Source organism: Elgaria multicarinata, chromosome 2 (genome assembly GCF_023053635.1).
Source record: "Elgaria multicarinata webbii isolate HBS135686 ecotype San Diego chromosome 2, rElgMul1.1.pri, whole genome shotgun sequence".
In the NCBI taxonomy this organism is placed as follows: Eukaryota; Metazoa; Chordata; class Lepidosauria; order Squamata; family Anguidae; genus Elgaria; species Elgaria multicarinata.
Window position 1 is genome coordinate 134436975 of NC_086172.1, and position 17984 is coordinate 134454958.

Genomic DNA, 17984 nt, shown 5'->3' on the forward strand with positions numbered 1-17984 from the left:
GCATGTTTTGGCAGTATCTATACAGTAGCAGTAAGATCTGAATTGGCTCTAAATGAGCAGTCTTATGCACATTTAGACAGAAAGAAGTCCTACAACTCCGAGCATTCCCCAGCCAGCCATGCATAGGATAACGCCCTAAGACTTATACATTTCCACCCCCACTTCCCCACTGTCACAGGTTATTCTCTCACTTTGGTCCTCAAAACGTTTGCTTCCCATTAGATTTCAGCAAAATAAATTGGCACATCAGAAATGAACAGGTCTGTGATCTTTCACAATGTAAGTGCAAAGTCACCTTAAGTGAAAAGTCCCATATTTCTGTGAATGTCATTTTGGAAGTATGAATTACTTCTGCATTGCTTAGAATAAGAAATACTTTCCTTAAAAAAAATCACTTTACTAGCTTAAAAGAACTGAAACAATAGTTAAACTAGTAAATCAAGATTATTTGGCAGGTTGGGACATAATAGATTTGTTCTTGAATATTTATTGATTGTATTTTGTTTTGTACTATTTTGTATTGTTTTTCTCTGGTATATCTTCTTCATAGGCTTCTATCTTTAAAATAGCCTAAAATCTTTTTTTAAATGAATAAATGAAATAAATAACAGTAAACATGATTTAGCATTGTGAAACCCACTTGTCTTTCTTTAGGTTTATGTGCTCTTACCTTCCTACTCTGGCCTGGCTCTGAGGAGTTGGGAAACTTATGCTTCTGTTTTAACTTAACTGCAGCTTCCTGTCTTGTCTGAGCCTGAACCAACTGTTTTTAATCCTAACTATGGTTATTAGAAACAAGCTAACTTTGAACCATATTCCCTTGTAGGGGAAGTGGTCAGGGGCTGCTTTCTTGCTTTCTCTCTTGCTTTCTCTTTCACTGGCAGGATCTACACTACTGTTTTATAACAGTATTGAAGTGCACTGACAAGTGTTGGGGCCCATGACACATGCCATATACTGCTTTCAAACTGCATTCAAAGTGTAATATCCTGCTTGGTGTCACACACACTTTCCTGCATCAACTGAGCAATGGGTGGGGGGGAAGATCATGGAGAAAGTGAAGATTAAACCTCACCACCCCTGTGAGATCTCCCCCTCCCATACTGCTGGGGAGAAAACAGCTGAGGGGCAAGGAAAAGAGGACTCTGCAGCCACCACTTTCCCTGCAGCTGAGCAGTTTTTCTGTTGCTCAGCCGAGCAATGTGGGGAGGGGTGCAGATTGCAGGAAGGGGAGGTTTAAGCTCTCCCCCACCATGATCCCCCACCATGTGCTCCTTAGCTCAGCAGTGGCTAAGCAACAGAACAGTACAAGGGAAGGAGATCACAGGGAGGTGGAAGGTACTCACCAGATTAAAACATTAAAAATCGATATACAAAATTTAAAACCATAAAAAATGTAAAACAGATAGCATACAAAGACAACATATATTTAAAAACAACTTTGAGTTCTCAGCCAAACCTAAAGATATATCTAGGATTGATTAACAACTCAACATCTGCTGCTAAATGCCTGGGAGAAGAGAAAAGTCTTCACCTGGTTCTGAAAAGACGGGCTCTGTGGACTGCATCTATCTTGTGAACCAGAAGTTCACCATTCCTGACCTAGTGGATCAGTGTTTGGAAATGGGTCCTCTCCCAAGGGGAGAAGGGGTGATTGTTTTGTTTTGTTTTTTAATTGTAGGATGGAGAAGATAGAGAAACACACACACAAACTTAAAAATTAAAATTAAAAGATGGGTCCCATGTGTCAAGTTGAAAAGGCGGAGTGTCCAGTATCTCAGTAGGCCTTACATAGTTGTTGTAAGGTAGTTCAGTGTTATTCCCCATAAGTATAATTAGATAGGGTTCAAGCCTAGAATGTGGATGTTATATTTTGGAGAGGTTGCATTCTCTTTGCAGGTTCTTGGGAACATGCATCATAGCTGTGCATTAGAATCACTTTGATTCAAAAGGCATCACCTGCATGTAAAAAGAGGCTTTCATATGTGGTTCTGCTTTACTGGAAACACAGGCAGTGTCCATAGTGGGAATAAATCTCTTCATCAGTTGTTTGCATAACCAGAAGGGGCACAGTTCTGAGGTTCCCCCAAAAACAAATTTGCACTGAGAGAGGACTTTGAGTTAAGTTTTTGCCTAGCAACTGGTTGAGACCGCAAGAGTGGACGCCAGGGGAAAAGTGCAGCTGGTTTTGGCTTAACCCAAATCTTACCTTACAGGTTTTGGGGTTGTTCCTTTAGCACTAGGATTTGTTTGGATTAGTGCTGGAAAATACGTTCATTTGTTTTGCTTCTTGTATATAGATCTTAAATTGTTGCTGCTATTATGTATATATTTAAATGGTTCTGTGTGGTATTTTGTAAAAAATAATAATTTTTTTGTGTGCAAATTGGTAGTCTGCATATACACAAAAGACAAACTCACCAGAAATGTTGCTGCAGCATCTTGGAGAATAAACTGTTCTTGTGTTTATTTTCAGCTGTCACTTGATCTTTATTATACAGAAGATGAAATTTATGAACTTTCATATGCACGAGAGCCAAGAAATCATCGGGCTGCAGTAAGAGCTTTAACAAATTATTCCAAAATATTATAAGTTTCATTCTTGTATATCTTCTGTGCATTCAATGTAGATATTGATACTTACTATGCTGTTTTTATTAGATTAATTTAGGCTTGCATTTGTTTTATAAGCTGCTTTTCCCCAAGAAAATTGTGTTTTTATGTATTGTAAGCCACTTTAAGCACAACAATAATGTTTCAGAAAAGTAACAGCACAGCATCTAAATAATTCAATTTTGCATTAACAACATTTATTTATTTATTTTATTGCATTTATATACCGCCCCATAGCTGAAGCTCTCTGGGCGGTTCACATAAGATAAAATATTTTAGAACAATATACAAAAATTAAAAACCACAAAAACATGCAAAATTCATATACATTTTAAACCACTATATCAACTTTAGAAATGATGAGCCAACCCCCCCTAAAATTTAACCTATCCCAAGTATAAATATCAAAAAGAACAACTTCCTTAATTCAAACAAACAAATAACAATATATTTATTACCCAGCTATGTCAAACTCAGTCTATAGGACAGTCTAAGAGGCAACTTAAAACCAGTTCAGCACCTTTAAAGCCGTAGCAATTTTTTTAAAAAAATGCCTTTTGCCTTAATAATCTAACCTAAAAGCCAATGGGCTAAAGCAATCAAAGACACACATTAGCTGGACTTGGAACCCTTCAAATAAGACTTCCTCTTTTACCATGAGCCAGACAGGAGCTTGAAAAGGGGCCAACCCTAGCCCTGAAAAGAGCAGTGATAATGACGAGGGTATATAAGGTAGCTATCATTTCCCATGAGTCCTCAAACTGAATTGGCTCTCTCACAACTGGCTTGACAAGAGGCTAGAAAATGGGTAGGATAGCCCCTACCTACTCTCCAAAGTGGTGATGCACTTTGGAGTCACCCTTTGGATTCAGCCTGCTGTGGGGCGCACAGTAAACACTCTTGGCTGCAGAAGTGGTTGTTGAAGTTACCATTGTTTCAATCCTTCAGAAGCTGGATGTCCAATCTCAGGGCACTGATGGACTTATGGCTCCACTGCACACTTATCCTGTGGCTGATTAAGGGACTGTAGTGGGTTGGGGAATGGGGGCAAATGATAGCCATCTCTCTCCTGACTTAGCTGATGTAGGTGTCAACACTGCTGTATTGTAATACGCACCATGGTAGGTAAGTGATAGAATTCTGAGATGTAAAAAAATTCTGAATTATAATGCAATTTATTTATTTATTATTCATTACATTTCTATACTGTGCATTAGCTGAAGCTCTCTGAGTGGTTCACAAAACAAAAATGAAAACCAGAAAATATGACAACCTAGTAAAGTATAAACCCCCTAGGTTTAAAACAGAATAAAACCAAAGTAGGAGTCAAGATAAAAAAAAGATCTAAAAATGCACTAAACTTGTTTTTTAAAACTGAAGAGCTAAAAGCCTGGGGAAATGAAAAAGTCTTCACCTGGTGCAAGCCTGTCTCTGGGAGGTCATTCCACACCTGGGGTGCCAGCACTGAAAAGGCCCTTTCCTGATGGGGGGGGGAGGGACCCAGAGAAGGGCCTTTGAGCCCTTAGGCTCCGGGCAGATATATATGGAAGGAGATGATTCTTTATGAGAATATTGCAAAAGTAGAAAAAAATGCAACTCTCCAGCTGTAGTTTAATATTTTCTAACCTTATTAGAATGATATGCCAGTGATGTTAAGAGCGCATAGCTAAGATATACAAATTTTGTTGTGGCTCTCTGGCTTGGTGTCTGCTTCTAATAAATATACAGTGCTGAAAAAAATGTAAGGACATTCTAAAACATGTAGAAATAAAGTCAGGGAAGGGGGTGGATCCCCAGGAGCTCAGGAGAATCCTGTGCCCCGTGGAAAATAATAATAAAAAAGGAGGGGGAGGAGAGGAAGGGGGCCTTTTTCACCTCCTTTTTATTGTTATTATCTGTATCTGTACAGATACAGATAATAAAACTAAAAAAGGAGGAAGGAACGGGCAGCCACAGGGAGGTCAGAGGGAGGAGAGGTGGTCCGGGCACCCGGCGACCCTCTCCTCATCCTTCTGGCTGCCCCTAGCTGCCTCATTCCTGTCCCTCGTTCCTTTCCCCCTCATGCCGCGGGGAAAGTTTGCATTTGCGTTCCTTCCCATGCAGATGCCGAGAAGGAACACAAGTGTGGGAGCCAGGTGCCTCACGGTGCCAAAGCACTGCCATCAAGACGGGGGCCAGGTTCCAAACTATGTGCAAGAAGGGAATCCGACTAAACGCACATTTGCACAATCATGGTTGCACAACCAGGTGTGTAATGGGAAAGATTTGGCGGAGCTCTGCTAGCGCTATTTGAGTTTGCGGAATGATCCCATTGGATTCTGCCATTGGCAACAAAGCATCACTATTCTCTTTCTTGCAATAACACAAAAAGGAAATTTTAAAGTATTTATCTATATTTCTTATTTTAGCCTTTGACGCCTTGTAAACCACCAGTAGTAGCAGACTGGGCCTCCGGTGTAGCTCCTAAACCTGACCCAAAGATCATTAGTAAGCACGTTCAGAGAATGGTCGACGTAAGTATATCTTATTATTTTGCCATACATATTTTATTTTAACCATTTGCATTCCAGTTTTGGCTCCAAGTTCATTATATATTCACAATGAGAATGAAAGTCCCTGTTGCACGATTCCCATTCATCTCAGGTTCATCACGTAGTCTCACTCGCAACATGAATTAAGACCAATATTATGCTGGACGCTTGCCTCGTAGGGGCTGCCAGGGACATGGAGCAAAATTAAGTAAATTTGTTGTGTGGTAACCCACATTCACACAGTGAGTGCTGCTGTCCTGAGCAGCTGGAGATGGGAAACTCACCAAGGGGTTGCGGATCCCACAGGTGACTATAACATGTAACTCAATGATAAGAAAATACTATCCTAAAAATGTCAAGCTTGTGTATTTTACAAATCTATACCTATATTGTCCTTAGTGATATATATAACTTGAAATTCATGGTGAACAGGGAGGGTGAAGGGTGTGAGAAAAGGAAGCTGGTAGGTTAGATGCAAGGGAATTTATGAGATGCTAAGGGAGTGAAGTTGGAAACTTAGGGGGAAAAACCCAGGTAGCCATTTAGTGTGTTACAATTAAATTCTTTGCAAAATGGTGTAAGCTACATGAAGATTTTAAACAAGTTATGGCTCTCCAGATGTTTTGGCCTACAACTCCATCAGTTTTAGCAAGCATAGCTAATGGTGAAGGATGATGGGAGTTGTAGGCCAAAACATCTGGTGGGGCACAAGTTGCCCACCTGTGTTTTAAATGTTAGAGTTAGGTATGCACTTGACAAATCTGCAGTAAGTATGCAGTATATAGTATATGTACTTATGCAGAGGACTATGAGGAGATATGTTATAGTCAGTATAGCTTGCAGAAGACATTTTACACCATTGGCAGAATTGAAGTAACTATATGCTAGTCAAGAATCTTTCTTGTAAAACACTGCATATATATTTTTCTTATATATTGACAAGAGGAATGCAGACTGCATTATAAAGATATGCCCACAATTTATTTCCATTATTTAACACCATACCAAAGAAGTATTTATAACATTGTACCAAAAAACTATTTAATTCTAAAATTAACTCACTATAAAACATTACAGGATTTGTTATTTTAAGAAAAAGCAAGCACTTTTTAAAACCTAAAGTGATATTAAATGTTCAAATTTAAATTTTTAAACGTTTAAATTTAAATTTTTCCTTTTACTGTCCAGTCAGTTTTCAAGAATTATGACCATGACCAAGATGGATACATTTGTCAGGAAGAATTTGAGAAGATTGCAGCGAGCTTTCCTTTTTCCTTTTGCATAATGGACAAGGACAGGTGTGTACATTCAGACCTCATTTATGCATTTACTTTTGCCTTTAAAAATCGTAAAGATGCCACTGTTTTTAACTTCTGAAAACCACCCAGAGAGCTTCAGCTATGGGGCGGTATGTAAATGTAATAAATAAATAAATAAATCCTCTCTCAATGAAATGGGCTGGGAAATAAAAGTTATTTGAGCTACATGCATATAGGTAAGTCACCTTCAGTTTGTTTCATCTGTCAGCTGTAATTTGTCTTATGGTGCATGTTGGGGTAACAGTTTTCATGGCTTGGAACTTATTTTGTACATTCCTAGAAGCAGTGAAGAAAACAGCATGAGTGGTGATCAACTGAACATTAATCCAGGTTGTTGAATTAGAACCTAAGGGGCACGAGGAAGTGTCTTGGGCAAGCCATCAGGAAAATAGTCCTCTAACAGAGGGAAAGCAACAGTGCAGATGCCAAGCACTGCACTTGCATGTGACCCACACCACGGGCTTAGCAGTGTTGGAGCTATCCACTCTGCTTCCAGTTTCCCAAAGGATTTGGTGACAGATCTCGTGCATAGCCTGTCATCCAGCCAGGTGCTATTCCTTACCAAAATGCCTTTGGATTTTAGCCTCATTATACTCCCTTCAGGGCTCAAATTGGAATCGTCCCTCTTTCAAATGGAGGAAAGCTACTGCCACTCAGTTGTGGTGATTGATTCTGACTTTGGGACCAAGGTGGGTAGCATGCATCTATTAGGCACTAACAGGGATGCTAACAAGGGTGCAGCCATCTCTGAAGGAATATATTGTCAGTAGTAGCCAGAAGCTGCTCCTGCAATTGACATTTTGCAGTACCTGTGTTGCCTCTCGGTGTCTGTTGATACATGGTATTCTAGTGAACTGTCTCTATAAGTTGGGAATTGGAGGCACTGTGCTACAGTGATTTTGCTCTTACTTGTGGAAACAATTCCAGAAAGTAGTATTGGGGGATAGTTCCTTGGCTCCCTGGCAATTAAGCTGTGGGGTGCGGCAGGGTGCTATCTTGACCCCCCCCCCCCCCCACTATTTAACATCTATATGAAGCTGTTAGGAGTGGTTGTTAGGAGATCCAGGACAAGGTTTGCTGATAACACCCAGCACTATTTCTCTGAAACATCTGAATAATGAGAGGCCATACATGTTCTGAACCAGTGCCTGGATTCAACAATGGGTTGGGTGAGGGCCAACAAACTGAGACCTAATCCTAACCAGACGGAGACTCTGTGGGTGAGTGGTTCCCAGATAAGGGAATTGAGAAGTTTCCCTGTTCTGGACAGAGTTGCACTTCCTCAGAAAGAACAGATTCTTCATTGCCATTAGAATCCCAAGTGGCTTCAGTGGTGAGGCAAACCTATTACCACCTCTGGTTGGTATATCATCTGCACCTAGCCACTGTAGTCCATTCATTGTTAATCTCACATTTAGATTACTACAATACACATTATGTGAGACTACCCTTTTGCTTGGTCTGGAAGGTGCAGCTAGGATGCTGAGTGGAGTGCCTGGCTGTGCACATATTACACAGGTGTTGAAGCAACTGTACTGGCAACCTGTTAGCTACCGAGCCAAGTACAAGGTCTTGCTGTTGGCATATAAAGCCCCGCACAGCTTGGGACCAGGTTACCTGGCAGACTGCCTTCCCCCATACAGACCTGTGCAATCATTAAGATCATCAGAGGACACCTTGCTGGTCATACCACCACCTGCAGATTGCCATCTCACAGCAACATAGAAGCAGGCCTTTTCTGTGGTGGCACCCAATTTATGGAATGACCTCCCTTCTAGTATTCAGGAGATGCCAACTGTAGCATACATTCGGTGCCAATCAAAGATCGATTTCTTCATCCAGGCCTTACCTGAGTGAGCGTGTTTCCCAGTTTATAGTGTTGTATTGGTTTTAATGTGTTAACACTATTTTATATCAGAAAAGGAAAGGAACCTCTCGTGCAAGCACTGAGTCATTACTGACTCTTGGAGGGACGCCAGCTTTCGCTGACGTTTTCTTGGCAGGCCTTATAGCGGGGTGGTTTGCCGTTGCCTTCCCCGGCCGTTATTACCTTTCCTCCAGCTAACTGGGTACTCATTTTACCGACCTCGGGAGGATGGAAGGCTGAGTTGACCCGAGCCGGCTGCCTGAAACCAGCTTCCGCTGGGATCGAACTCAGGCCGTGGGGAGAGTTTCAGCTGCAGAAACTGCTGCTTTACCGCTCTGCGCCACACGAGGCTCATATATTTGTATTTAAATCTTGTTGTAAACCTCTTAGAGATCTTTTTTAAAATATGGTAAGTGGTATATAAGCACATAAGAAGTGCCCTGCTGGATCAGACCAAGAGTCCATCTAGTCCAGCACTCTGTTCACACAGTGGCCAACCAGCCATCTGTCAGGGACCAACAAGTAGAACATGGTGCAACAGCACCCTCCCACCCATATTCCCCAGCAACTGGTGCACACAGGCTTACTGCCTCGAATACTGGAGATAGCACACAACTATCAGGGCCTCCAGGAATTAAATCTGTATATCATCGTCATCTGCTTGAAAGATGATACTTGAGCCTTCCTCCAAGACTATTAGGATGCCAAAGGAACCCCTCTGTGGTATGCATAAGGAGACTCTGTGGCTGAAATACCTTGGAGTAAAAATGCTGAATAAGGCAGAATAAACTCGGAGGTTGCAAACTCAGCAATGTGCTACTTTTTTTGTAATGGACTAGCTTATGTTATTACTGATATGAAGCAAGTGCCTTTGTTTGTTCTGGTGAGAACCACCCCATCAAACAGCTGGCTTAGGTGACAACGTCTTAGTTGACAATGCCGTTAGCGTAGTCATAGTTTGGATCTCCATCTTATGTAGGTGGAAGGATTGCACACCAGAGCTGCTTCTGGCTGCTTCTCTCTTCCCCACTCATGAGAGAGTTCTGGAACAGGGAAGCCTGGGTTGATGCAGAGGTTGCTCACCTTGAAAGAGGAAGCAGTGTGGGATGCTGCAGAGGTGAAAATGCCATCAGTTAGTACTTAGTTTTGTTTTTCAGTTCAGAGCAAGCCATTCCAATGCTGAACAGGTTTTATCTAACAGATCTGGAACTTCAGCTCAAACAGTGGAGCTTTCGACTATGCTCTCGCTCTGTTCTGGAAATAATATTCAACTTACACCCACACACTTCCAAATGAGATGTATGGGCAGAAGAATTGTGGGTACTTTTCCTCTTGAAAAGACTGACAGCATCTGCACCTTACCTGTCTGCTTTCAACATATTTTGGACTTATCTGCCTAAAGGGACATTAGTACTTGGAGGAGAGCATTCCCCCTCTTCCAAGCAGTCAGTCAGCATTTCATACCCACTGAACATGCTCAATGGGTGTATGTCTCTCTCTCCCCCCCCCCCATTTAGTGTTTTCTTTTTCTACAGTTTTTGTGTACTTTTGCAAATCTTGGGGGTTCCTTCAAGCCTACTCACTGTTGTGTGTGTGGATGGTACCATTTTAGCTACAGAAGGGTCCATGTTTGAAGAACTAAGTTCACTATTAGTTTATAGGATGCTCTTTGCCAATCATCTATATGCATGTCACCACTCAAGCATAAAAGCAAAGTTGTATGCTTGTAAGTGTGTCCCTCTTCTAAACCCACATGCCATCAGCGTCTTGGTGGCCTGGAAGTGGGTTTTAACTCGGAGCATAGGGCCCTTGTCTGCGGGTTCTCTCGAGGCTTAACTTTTGTAAACAGCCCAGAGAGCTTCGGCTATGGGGCGGTATATAAATTTAATAAAATAAATAAATAAAGGCTACTAGTTGAATTTCTCCCCATTTGGTCAGCCTGGTTGACTGCCCTTTGTGTGAGAACAACAGTAAGGAACTTGATTATCTGGCTTTCCTTCAAAGGGTTTACATTAGAACAAGAGAGCATGAATTCTTTCATGTTCAGGGGATCCCTGTTGTGCATTTTTCTCCTCCTTCGAGTCTGCTCATTGTCCAAAATGGCATTAGAAATTGTAAAGAGCAATTTGAAGGTATGGTGTTAGGAATTATTCCCTGGGCTTTTCCTTTGTTTCGATAATTGTGCAGCATGTTCCGAATCGTTTGAAAAGGCTGCTCCTTAAGCTGTTTTTGCTGAATTTCAAATGAGCTGCTGGAGAACTCGTGATCAGCTTGACAGGATCATGCGGTGTATGTGTGAGTGTGTGTACAATGTATTTCTAGATATTCTTTGCTGTGAAAATTAATTAGTGCATTTACCTTTGTGGGTTGGCAGATGTGTGGGTGGAGAGAAATAGAGGGGGAAACATTGTTAACTCCTTACATTTCTACCAGTATTAAGCTTCAATTGACCCTCTTTCTTGTTTATTTGCAGGGAAGGTCTGATTAGCAGGGATGAAATAACAGCTTACTTCATGAGGGCCAGCTCAATCTATTCTAAATTAGGCCTTGGCTTTGCCCACAACTTCCAGGAGACCACTTACCTAAAGCCTACATTCTGCGACAATTGTGCTGGATTTGTAAGCTTGGGTGTGGGGGGGGTAGTTTAAAAGTAAATTATACCACATGATGTGCATCACAAACTGTTATTACTACATGTTTTATTACAATATCAACTCTAGCTTACTGTTAGTGTGGTTGAATTAACTCCACCTCTTGTGCCTCTAATCATGTAATTGCTGTTGGGTGTCAGAATAGGGACAGCTTAGTTCTGGGACACACATTTGGTGTGATTAAAGTTCCACGTTGAATTTCAGGCATCTTCAGTTAAAGCTGTAGAGCTTTGAAAGTCCTCTGTGTGTTCCTGTACTGCTGCTGCTGACCAGGGCTAGATTGGCCAGGAGGCGGCAGCAGCTTCATATATTGAAGTCCGAATGCAAATGTGACAGGCTTTCTTGGCTAAGATACAGGTCTTCAGAGAGACATATGCACAGGGGCCAAGGGAGGTACAGGGATTCCAGTATCCACCGCCTGCGTGTGTCATTATTAGCCCAGGAGAATGTCTTAAATATAATCCTAGCCTTCCCTACAGTGAGATAATGCTGGCTGGGGCATGCTGTGAATTGAAGGACTTTTTCTGTCTAAACTTGAATAGGATTGCACCCTAAGACAAATAATTATCCAAAGGAGACTGGAGTGTAATCATGACCTAGATCTGGCTGGTTTCCGAGGTTTTTAAATTGTATTTTTTTTTTTATCATGGGTAGTGGTAATCCTTATCTCCCTCGTTGGCTTTCCTGTTTGGAGATTTAGTCTGCTGTTCATGGGAAGCGTTGTTTTTGACAAAGGAACAGCCACAGGCCTTGAAAAACAGGGGTGGGTGGTCATTCTGTTTGGATGACTTTGTGGAAGTAGAGTACTGAACTGGGGATAAAAAAAGTTATAAATCTACTGCCATAAATTCAATGTAGTATTATAACATGGCTTTGCTTACATTTTCAGCTTTGGGGAGTTATTAAACAAGGATATAGGTGCAAAGGTAACACACATTCTGTTTTAGTTGATAAATGGCTTTTAAAAATGACTTGTAAAGCAGTGGTCCCCAACCTTTTTGGCACCAGGGACCGGTTTCGTGGAAGACAATTTTTCCATGGACCAGGGTGTGTGTGTGTTTGAGGGGTTAGGGAGGCGCCAAGGGGGTGGGCAACCCCTTTCCTTGCCAGCCGGAGCCACCCTCCCTCCCTCCTCCCTCCACCAAGCATCAGCCCAAGTGGCAACCTGCTCCGCATTCGAGTGCCGATGGCACCGTGTGCCTCCAGCCCATCCACGCGCAAGGCCCGCTCCTGCCTGCAAGCAGCAGCGGCGGCGGCCAGGGTCATGCCTGCCTGGTCCCCGAGGGAGGAGAGGAGCTGCGGCAGCCTCCCCACCCCTGCCGCCGCACCCAGAAGCCACTCTCCCACAGCAGCTCTGAGAGATGCTGGAGTGGGTGGGTGGGCAGGCGTGGCTTTGCTTCAGCTGGGTGGGCGCCCAGCTGAAGCGAAGCCAGGATGCTGGCGCAGGCGGGTGGCTAGCTTTGGAACGGCGCGCCTGGATCGCTTTCCCAGAGTGGCTTCCAGCTGGGCGCGCTGTTCCAACGCTGCCCCCCCACCCCAGGGTCCTAGCGTCTCTTTGGCTGGGCAGGCGAGATGGCGCCCCGCGCCCAGGTACACTGGGGTGGGGGTGGGGGTGAGGAGGTGAAAGCAGCTCACCTGCGTGGCCCGGTTCTTAACAAGCCACGGACCGGTACCGGTCCGCGGGTTGAGGACCCCTGTTGTAAAGGACACTAGTGCTGTGGTTCTACTCAGAGTCCCTTCCCATATCCATGACAGCTCTTTTTTCTTTCTTTTGAAGAACAAACCTAAGAAGGCTTCTGGTAGACAATGTTTAAATTTGTAGGAGGTTTAAAATGCCTAGCTGCTTCTTTTCCAGTCTTCAAATTTACATCTGCATAGAACAAGGAGAATCAATTCAGGGCAAATTTTATAGACTTTCTCCCCTTTTACACACACACACACACACACACACACACACACACACACACACACACTTTTAGTTATTAAATGATAGACAATGTATCATTTGCCTGTGAGGTAAACATAAGTAACCTACAGTCGTGTGAAAAAGAAAGTACACCCTCTTGGAATTGTATGATTTTACATATCAGGACATAATAACAATCATCTGTTCCTTAGCAGGTCTAAAAATTAGGTAAATACAACCTCAGATGAACAACAACCCATGACCTATTACACCATGTCATGATTTATTTAACAGAAATAAAACCAAAATGGAGAAGCCAAGTGTGAAAAAGTAAGTACACCCTTACTGCTTCCATAGGAATTAAGATGCTAAGTAGCAGGCAGGTGCTGCTAATCAAATGCCCGTGATTAATTGATCATCAGAAAGTATGACCACCTCTATAAAAGCCAAAGTTTTTTCAGTTTGCTGGTCTGGAGCGTCCAGGTGTGTGTTAACACAATGCCAAGGAGGAAAGACATCAGCAATGATCTTAGAGAAGCAATTGCTGCTGCCCATCAATCTGGGAAGGGTTATAAGGCATTTCCAAACAATTTAAAGTCCATCATTCTACAGTGAGAAAGATGATCCAAAAGTGGAAAACATTCAAGACTGTTGCCAATCTTCCCAGGAGAGGACGTCCCAGCAAAATCACCCCAAGGTCAGACTGTGCAATGCTCAGAGAAATTGCAAAAAACCCAAGAGTTACATCTCAGACTCTACAGGCCTCAGTGAGCATGTTAAGTGTTAAAGTTCATGACAGTACAATTAGAAAAAGACTGAACAAGTATGGTTTGTTTGGAAGGGTTGCCAGGAGAAAGCCTCTTCTTTCTAAAAAGAATGTGGCAGCACGGCTTAGGTTTGCAAAGTTGCACCTGAACAAACCACAAGACTTCTGAAACAATGTCCTTTGGACAGACGGGACCAAAGTGGAGATGTTTGGCCATACTGCACAGCGGCGATAACCAAACACAGCATATCAGCACAAACACCCCATACCAACTGTCTAGCACGGTGGTGGAGGGATGATGATTTGGGCTTGTTTTACAGCCACAGGACCTGGGAACCTCACAGTCATTGAGTCAACCATGAACTCCTCTGTATACCAAAGTATTCTAGAGTCAAATGTGAGGCCATCTATCTGACAGCTAAAGCTTGGACGAAATTGGGTCATGCAACAGGACAATGATCCCAAGCACACCAGCAAATCTACAACAGAATGGCTGAAAAAGAAAAGAATCAAGGTGTTGCAACGGCCCAGTCAAAGTCCAGACCTCAACCTGATTGAAATGCTGTGGGGAGACCTTAAGAGAGCTGTGCATAAACAAATGCCCTCAAACCCCAATGAACTGAAGCAACATTGTAAAGAAGAGTGGGCCAAAATTCCTCCACAACCATGTGAGAGACTGATAGTCATACAGAAAATGATTACTTCAAGTTATTGCTGCTAAAGGTGGTTCTACAAGCTATTGAATCATAAGGTGTACTTACTTTTTCACACATGGCTTCTCCAGTTTGGCTTTATTTCTGTTAAATAAATCATGACACGGTGTAATATGTCATGTGTTGTTGTTCATCTGAGGTTGTATTTACCTAATTTTTTGACCTGCTAAGGAACAGATGATTGTTATTATGTCCTGATATGTAAAATCATACCATTCCAAGAGGGTGTACTTTCTTTTTCACACGACTGTACACTCTCATGTGTTCTGAATGCTTTAAGTGTTTAAAATATGAAAGTGGTACTACAAGGAATACATAGTAAAGAAAAAAATAGTATGTGCTTATTACAATTTACACTACAATTCTAAACACATTTATTAGGGAGGAATGCTACATTGGACTCAGTGGAATTGGCTTCCGAGTACACCATGCACTGGCTTGTGCTGTAAGTTTGTTGTTTTGTAGCATTTTCTGGGCCTTCTGCAGGATGTAAATAGGAAAGCTCTGAGTTCAGGAGGTGGGAGAAAACATCTTGGTGGGAGACTAGACCTGTTTGTAATTGTTGCCCTAACCCAAAGATCTGACCTTGTTTTAATTTGTTTGCAGACTGTGGCTTGAACTGTCACAAGCAATGCAAAGATCTGGTTGTATTTGAATGTAAGAGAAGACCCAAATCTACAGTTGTGGATAACAGCCCTGCATCAGCCCTTGCATCTAGCCTCTGTCCCATGGGACTCAAAGAGCACATGCATGGTAAGTAGATTTCAATTTAATGAAGAATTCTGGTATTATTTTATTGTTACAAGGGATCCAGTTTTCTCTCCAATCCCACACTGCCACTGCATGAATAGTTTTTAATTGCTTATTTATTAGGCCATTTTTGTCATGATGATAGTTGGAATCTGCTAGCGATTGTTTTGAATGGTGGCCTTGCCATTGCCAACACATCTCCTTCTAATTAATGCCAAGTCTGTTGGGTAGTATCCTATACTGCTGCTGTGCCTCCACTAGCTCTGTTGCACCACCAGGACCCACCACTAGAGCAACCCAGACTCATGCTTCCTAAAGCAACCCCACTTGTTTCTGGAATGGGAGGGTCCACCCAATTTCAGAAACAAGCTTTCCCACTTGTTTCTGGTTGTTTCAGGAGCTGCTAGCTTCTCATTTCGCTAGCAGTAGAGAGGTGAAGACCCAGAAAAAAACCTGGAAAAACTCGAGGGAAAACGGGGGGGGGGGCGTTTTCTGGGGTTTTCCAAGGACTGTTTTGGGTTCCCGCCCCCCCCCCCCAGAAAAATTGAACCCTTTTGGATTATGACATATTTTCTTTTAGAATTTAAGACAAAATGTTTATATATTGTTATCCAGCCTTTATACCTCCAAAATGATTTCTAAAAACTACGTAATAAGAACACTGTTATAGAAAGACTAGAGATGTAAAATGTCTGGAAATAAGGAAGCCCTGGGAGAAAATGTTTTTTAATCCTTTCTGTAAATTTCCCAGGATAACGATTTCTTTCATTACTTATTAAAATTATTGATCTAAAGTTTATTTTACTGCTAGACATTTATGCTCAGTTTCCCAACATGTGAGAAGAGTCACCATTGTGCATTCTTGACAGTTAATGCGGGTTCTTGACAATTTGGGCTTTGTTCTATAGAGTCCTGCATTTCTGATGCTGTAGAAGTCATTTAATGTAGTTCTAATCTATTCAGACAATAATTACAAATCTACTAACTGAGTTTACTTTTAAAAGTTTTAAAATATAATGATAATTTTATGAGCAAACTAAGCTATACATAAAATAACTTTCGGAACAGAAAGGCTGCTTTTATGTTCCTAAGGCAGCCCTCTCCAACCTGATGCCTTCTGGATGTTTGGACTATAGTGCCCAGCATTCCAGGTGAGTGAGGTTATGTGAGGGTTGTTTAACCCTCGCATAACCCACACTCACTGGGTTTACATGACACAACAACCCCTGAGCAATGCCTATGCAATCTGGTGCTCACAGGTATTGTTGGTCATGCAAACTTGGTCATGATCTCAATATACAAATGGAGTGGTAGAAGTGGGCAGCAACGGATAGGGGGAGGGTACTGGGAAAGACATACAATTCACTTTAATCGCTGAACTGCTTCCATCTCCTATGTTCATATTAACTTTGTGTTCTGTGTGTGTGTCATCCCCCCCTCACTCTCATAGGGCTGGAGGAAGGAGGATTTCCATTTCCTAATGGAGAAGTGATTGAGCACAATGATGGGAGCAAAGACAGAACTATTATGCTTATGGGTGTGTCTGCTCAAAAGATCTCTGTAAGGCTAAAGCCATCTGTGGTACACAAGAGCACACAGACTGACCTAATGCTGGCATATGGTGATGGGCTCTCTAGGCGACAAAGCGAGCCAGAAACGCTACCTGAAAACAGCCTACTCCAGCCTGCTCCTTTGCTCCAGCCTACACCTCTGTCTCCATGTCCAAGCCCTGTTCTTAGCCGTAAAAAGGCTTATGTGAAATGGGAAAACAAGGACTGCAGTCAAAAAGCAAAGGGAGAACCATGTCCTCTAAAATCCACATGCCAGGGACCATGTCCTGCAAAGCCTACATACCAGGAACTAGAGCAGGTACTAAAACAGTTGCAAAGAATCTTAGATAACAACACAGCACAAAATGTTTCCTCTATAAAGGATGAGAGCCAGTGTGGTGGAGTGGTTAATGGGTCAGACTAGACTGGGGAGATCCAGGTTCAAAATTCACACTCAGCTATCACGTTAATTGGGTGGCCTTGGGAATATCACGATCCTCACAGAGGATTGCTTGGGGGATGAAATTGGGGTTGGGGGAGAGCTATGTATACTTGGGTGACCATATGGAAAGGAGGACAGGGCTCCAGTATCTTTAACAGTTGTATAGGGAAGGGAATTTTAATAGGTGTCATTTGTATGCAACCTCATGAAGTTCCCTCTTCATCACAACAGTTAAAGCTGCAGGAGCCCTACCCTCTTCTGTATCTGGTCACTCTAGTATAGCTAGAGGGTATAAATAGAGTGAACAGATACAAAAGGAGGCAGGGCTCCTGCAGCTTTAATTGTTGTGATAAAGAGGGAATTTCACCAGGTACTGCATGCATAGAAATGACACCTGGTGAAATTCTCTTTTATATACAACTGTTAAAGATACAGGAGCTCCTTTCCATATAGTAACCCACTGCCCAAGGGTAAAAAGCCCTTATTTGTCCTTTCATGGGATTCTGGGCCAGTTAGCATATTAGTATTTCCCAACAAAGTTGGGTTAACTACAAATTACTTTCATGTTTAAAATTGTTACATTGGAAAATTGAGTCCGTTTACGTATCTTGGAAGATAATGCTTGTTGCAAGGCCAGCACATGTGCTTCTAGGCTAGATTGCATGTAGTCATTGAATCTTTGGGCCTTTGAGTTACTTGGTGGAGCCATTAGTCATCACTCTCTTCCTCTTTTCCTGCAGAATGGAGTGCACGGGGTTAGCTGAAGATTTATCCAGTGGAACAGATGTGTTCCTTTACATTCATTTTAGAAAACATAGGCTCTCAGTTACTTTCTTGATAGATGCAGTAGCAATAATTTCTCCCCTCCCATGGAGA

The 17984-nt window shown here is 42.3% G+C and overlaps 1 protein-coding gene across 1 annotated transcript in view; it reads left to right on the forward strand.

Moving 5' to 3' along the window:
- The window catches only part of RASGRP1 (RAS guanyl releasing protein 1), a 61680-nt gene that overhangs the window by 43385 nt on the left and 311 nt on the right, over positions 1–17984 (forward strand). The window contains exons 10-16 of the mRNA XM_063118466.1: positions 2477–2557; positions 5022–5126; positions 6333–6442; positions 10804–10948; positions 11871–11907; positions 14973–15119; positions 16567–16985. Of these exons, the coding sequence (XP_062974536.1) occupies positions 2477–2557; positions 5022–5126; positions 6333–6442; positions 10804–10948; positions 11871–11907; positions 14973–15119; positions 16567–16985 (1044 nt within the window). The remainder of the gene's footprint in view (positions 1–2476; positions 2558–5021; positions 5127–6332; positions 6443–10803; positions 10949–11870; positions 11908–14972; positions 15120–16566; positions 16986–17984) is intronic.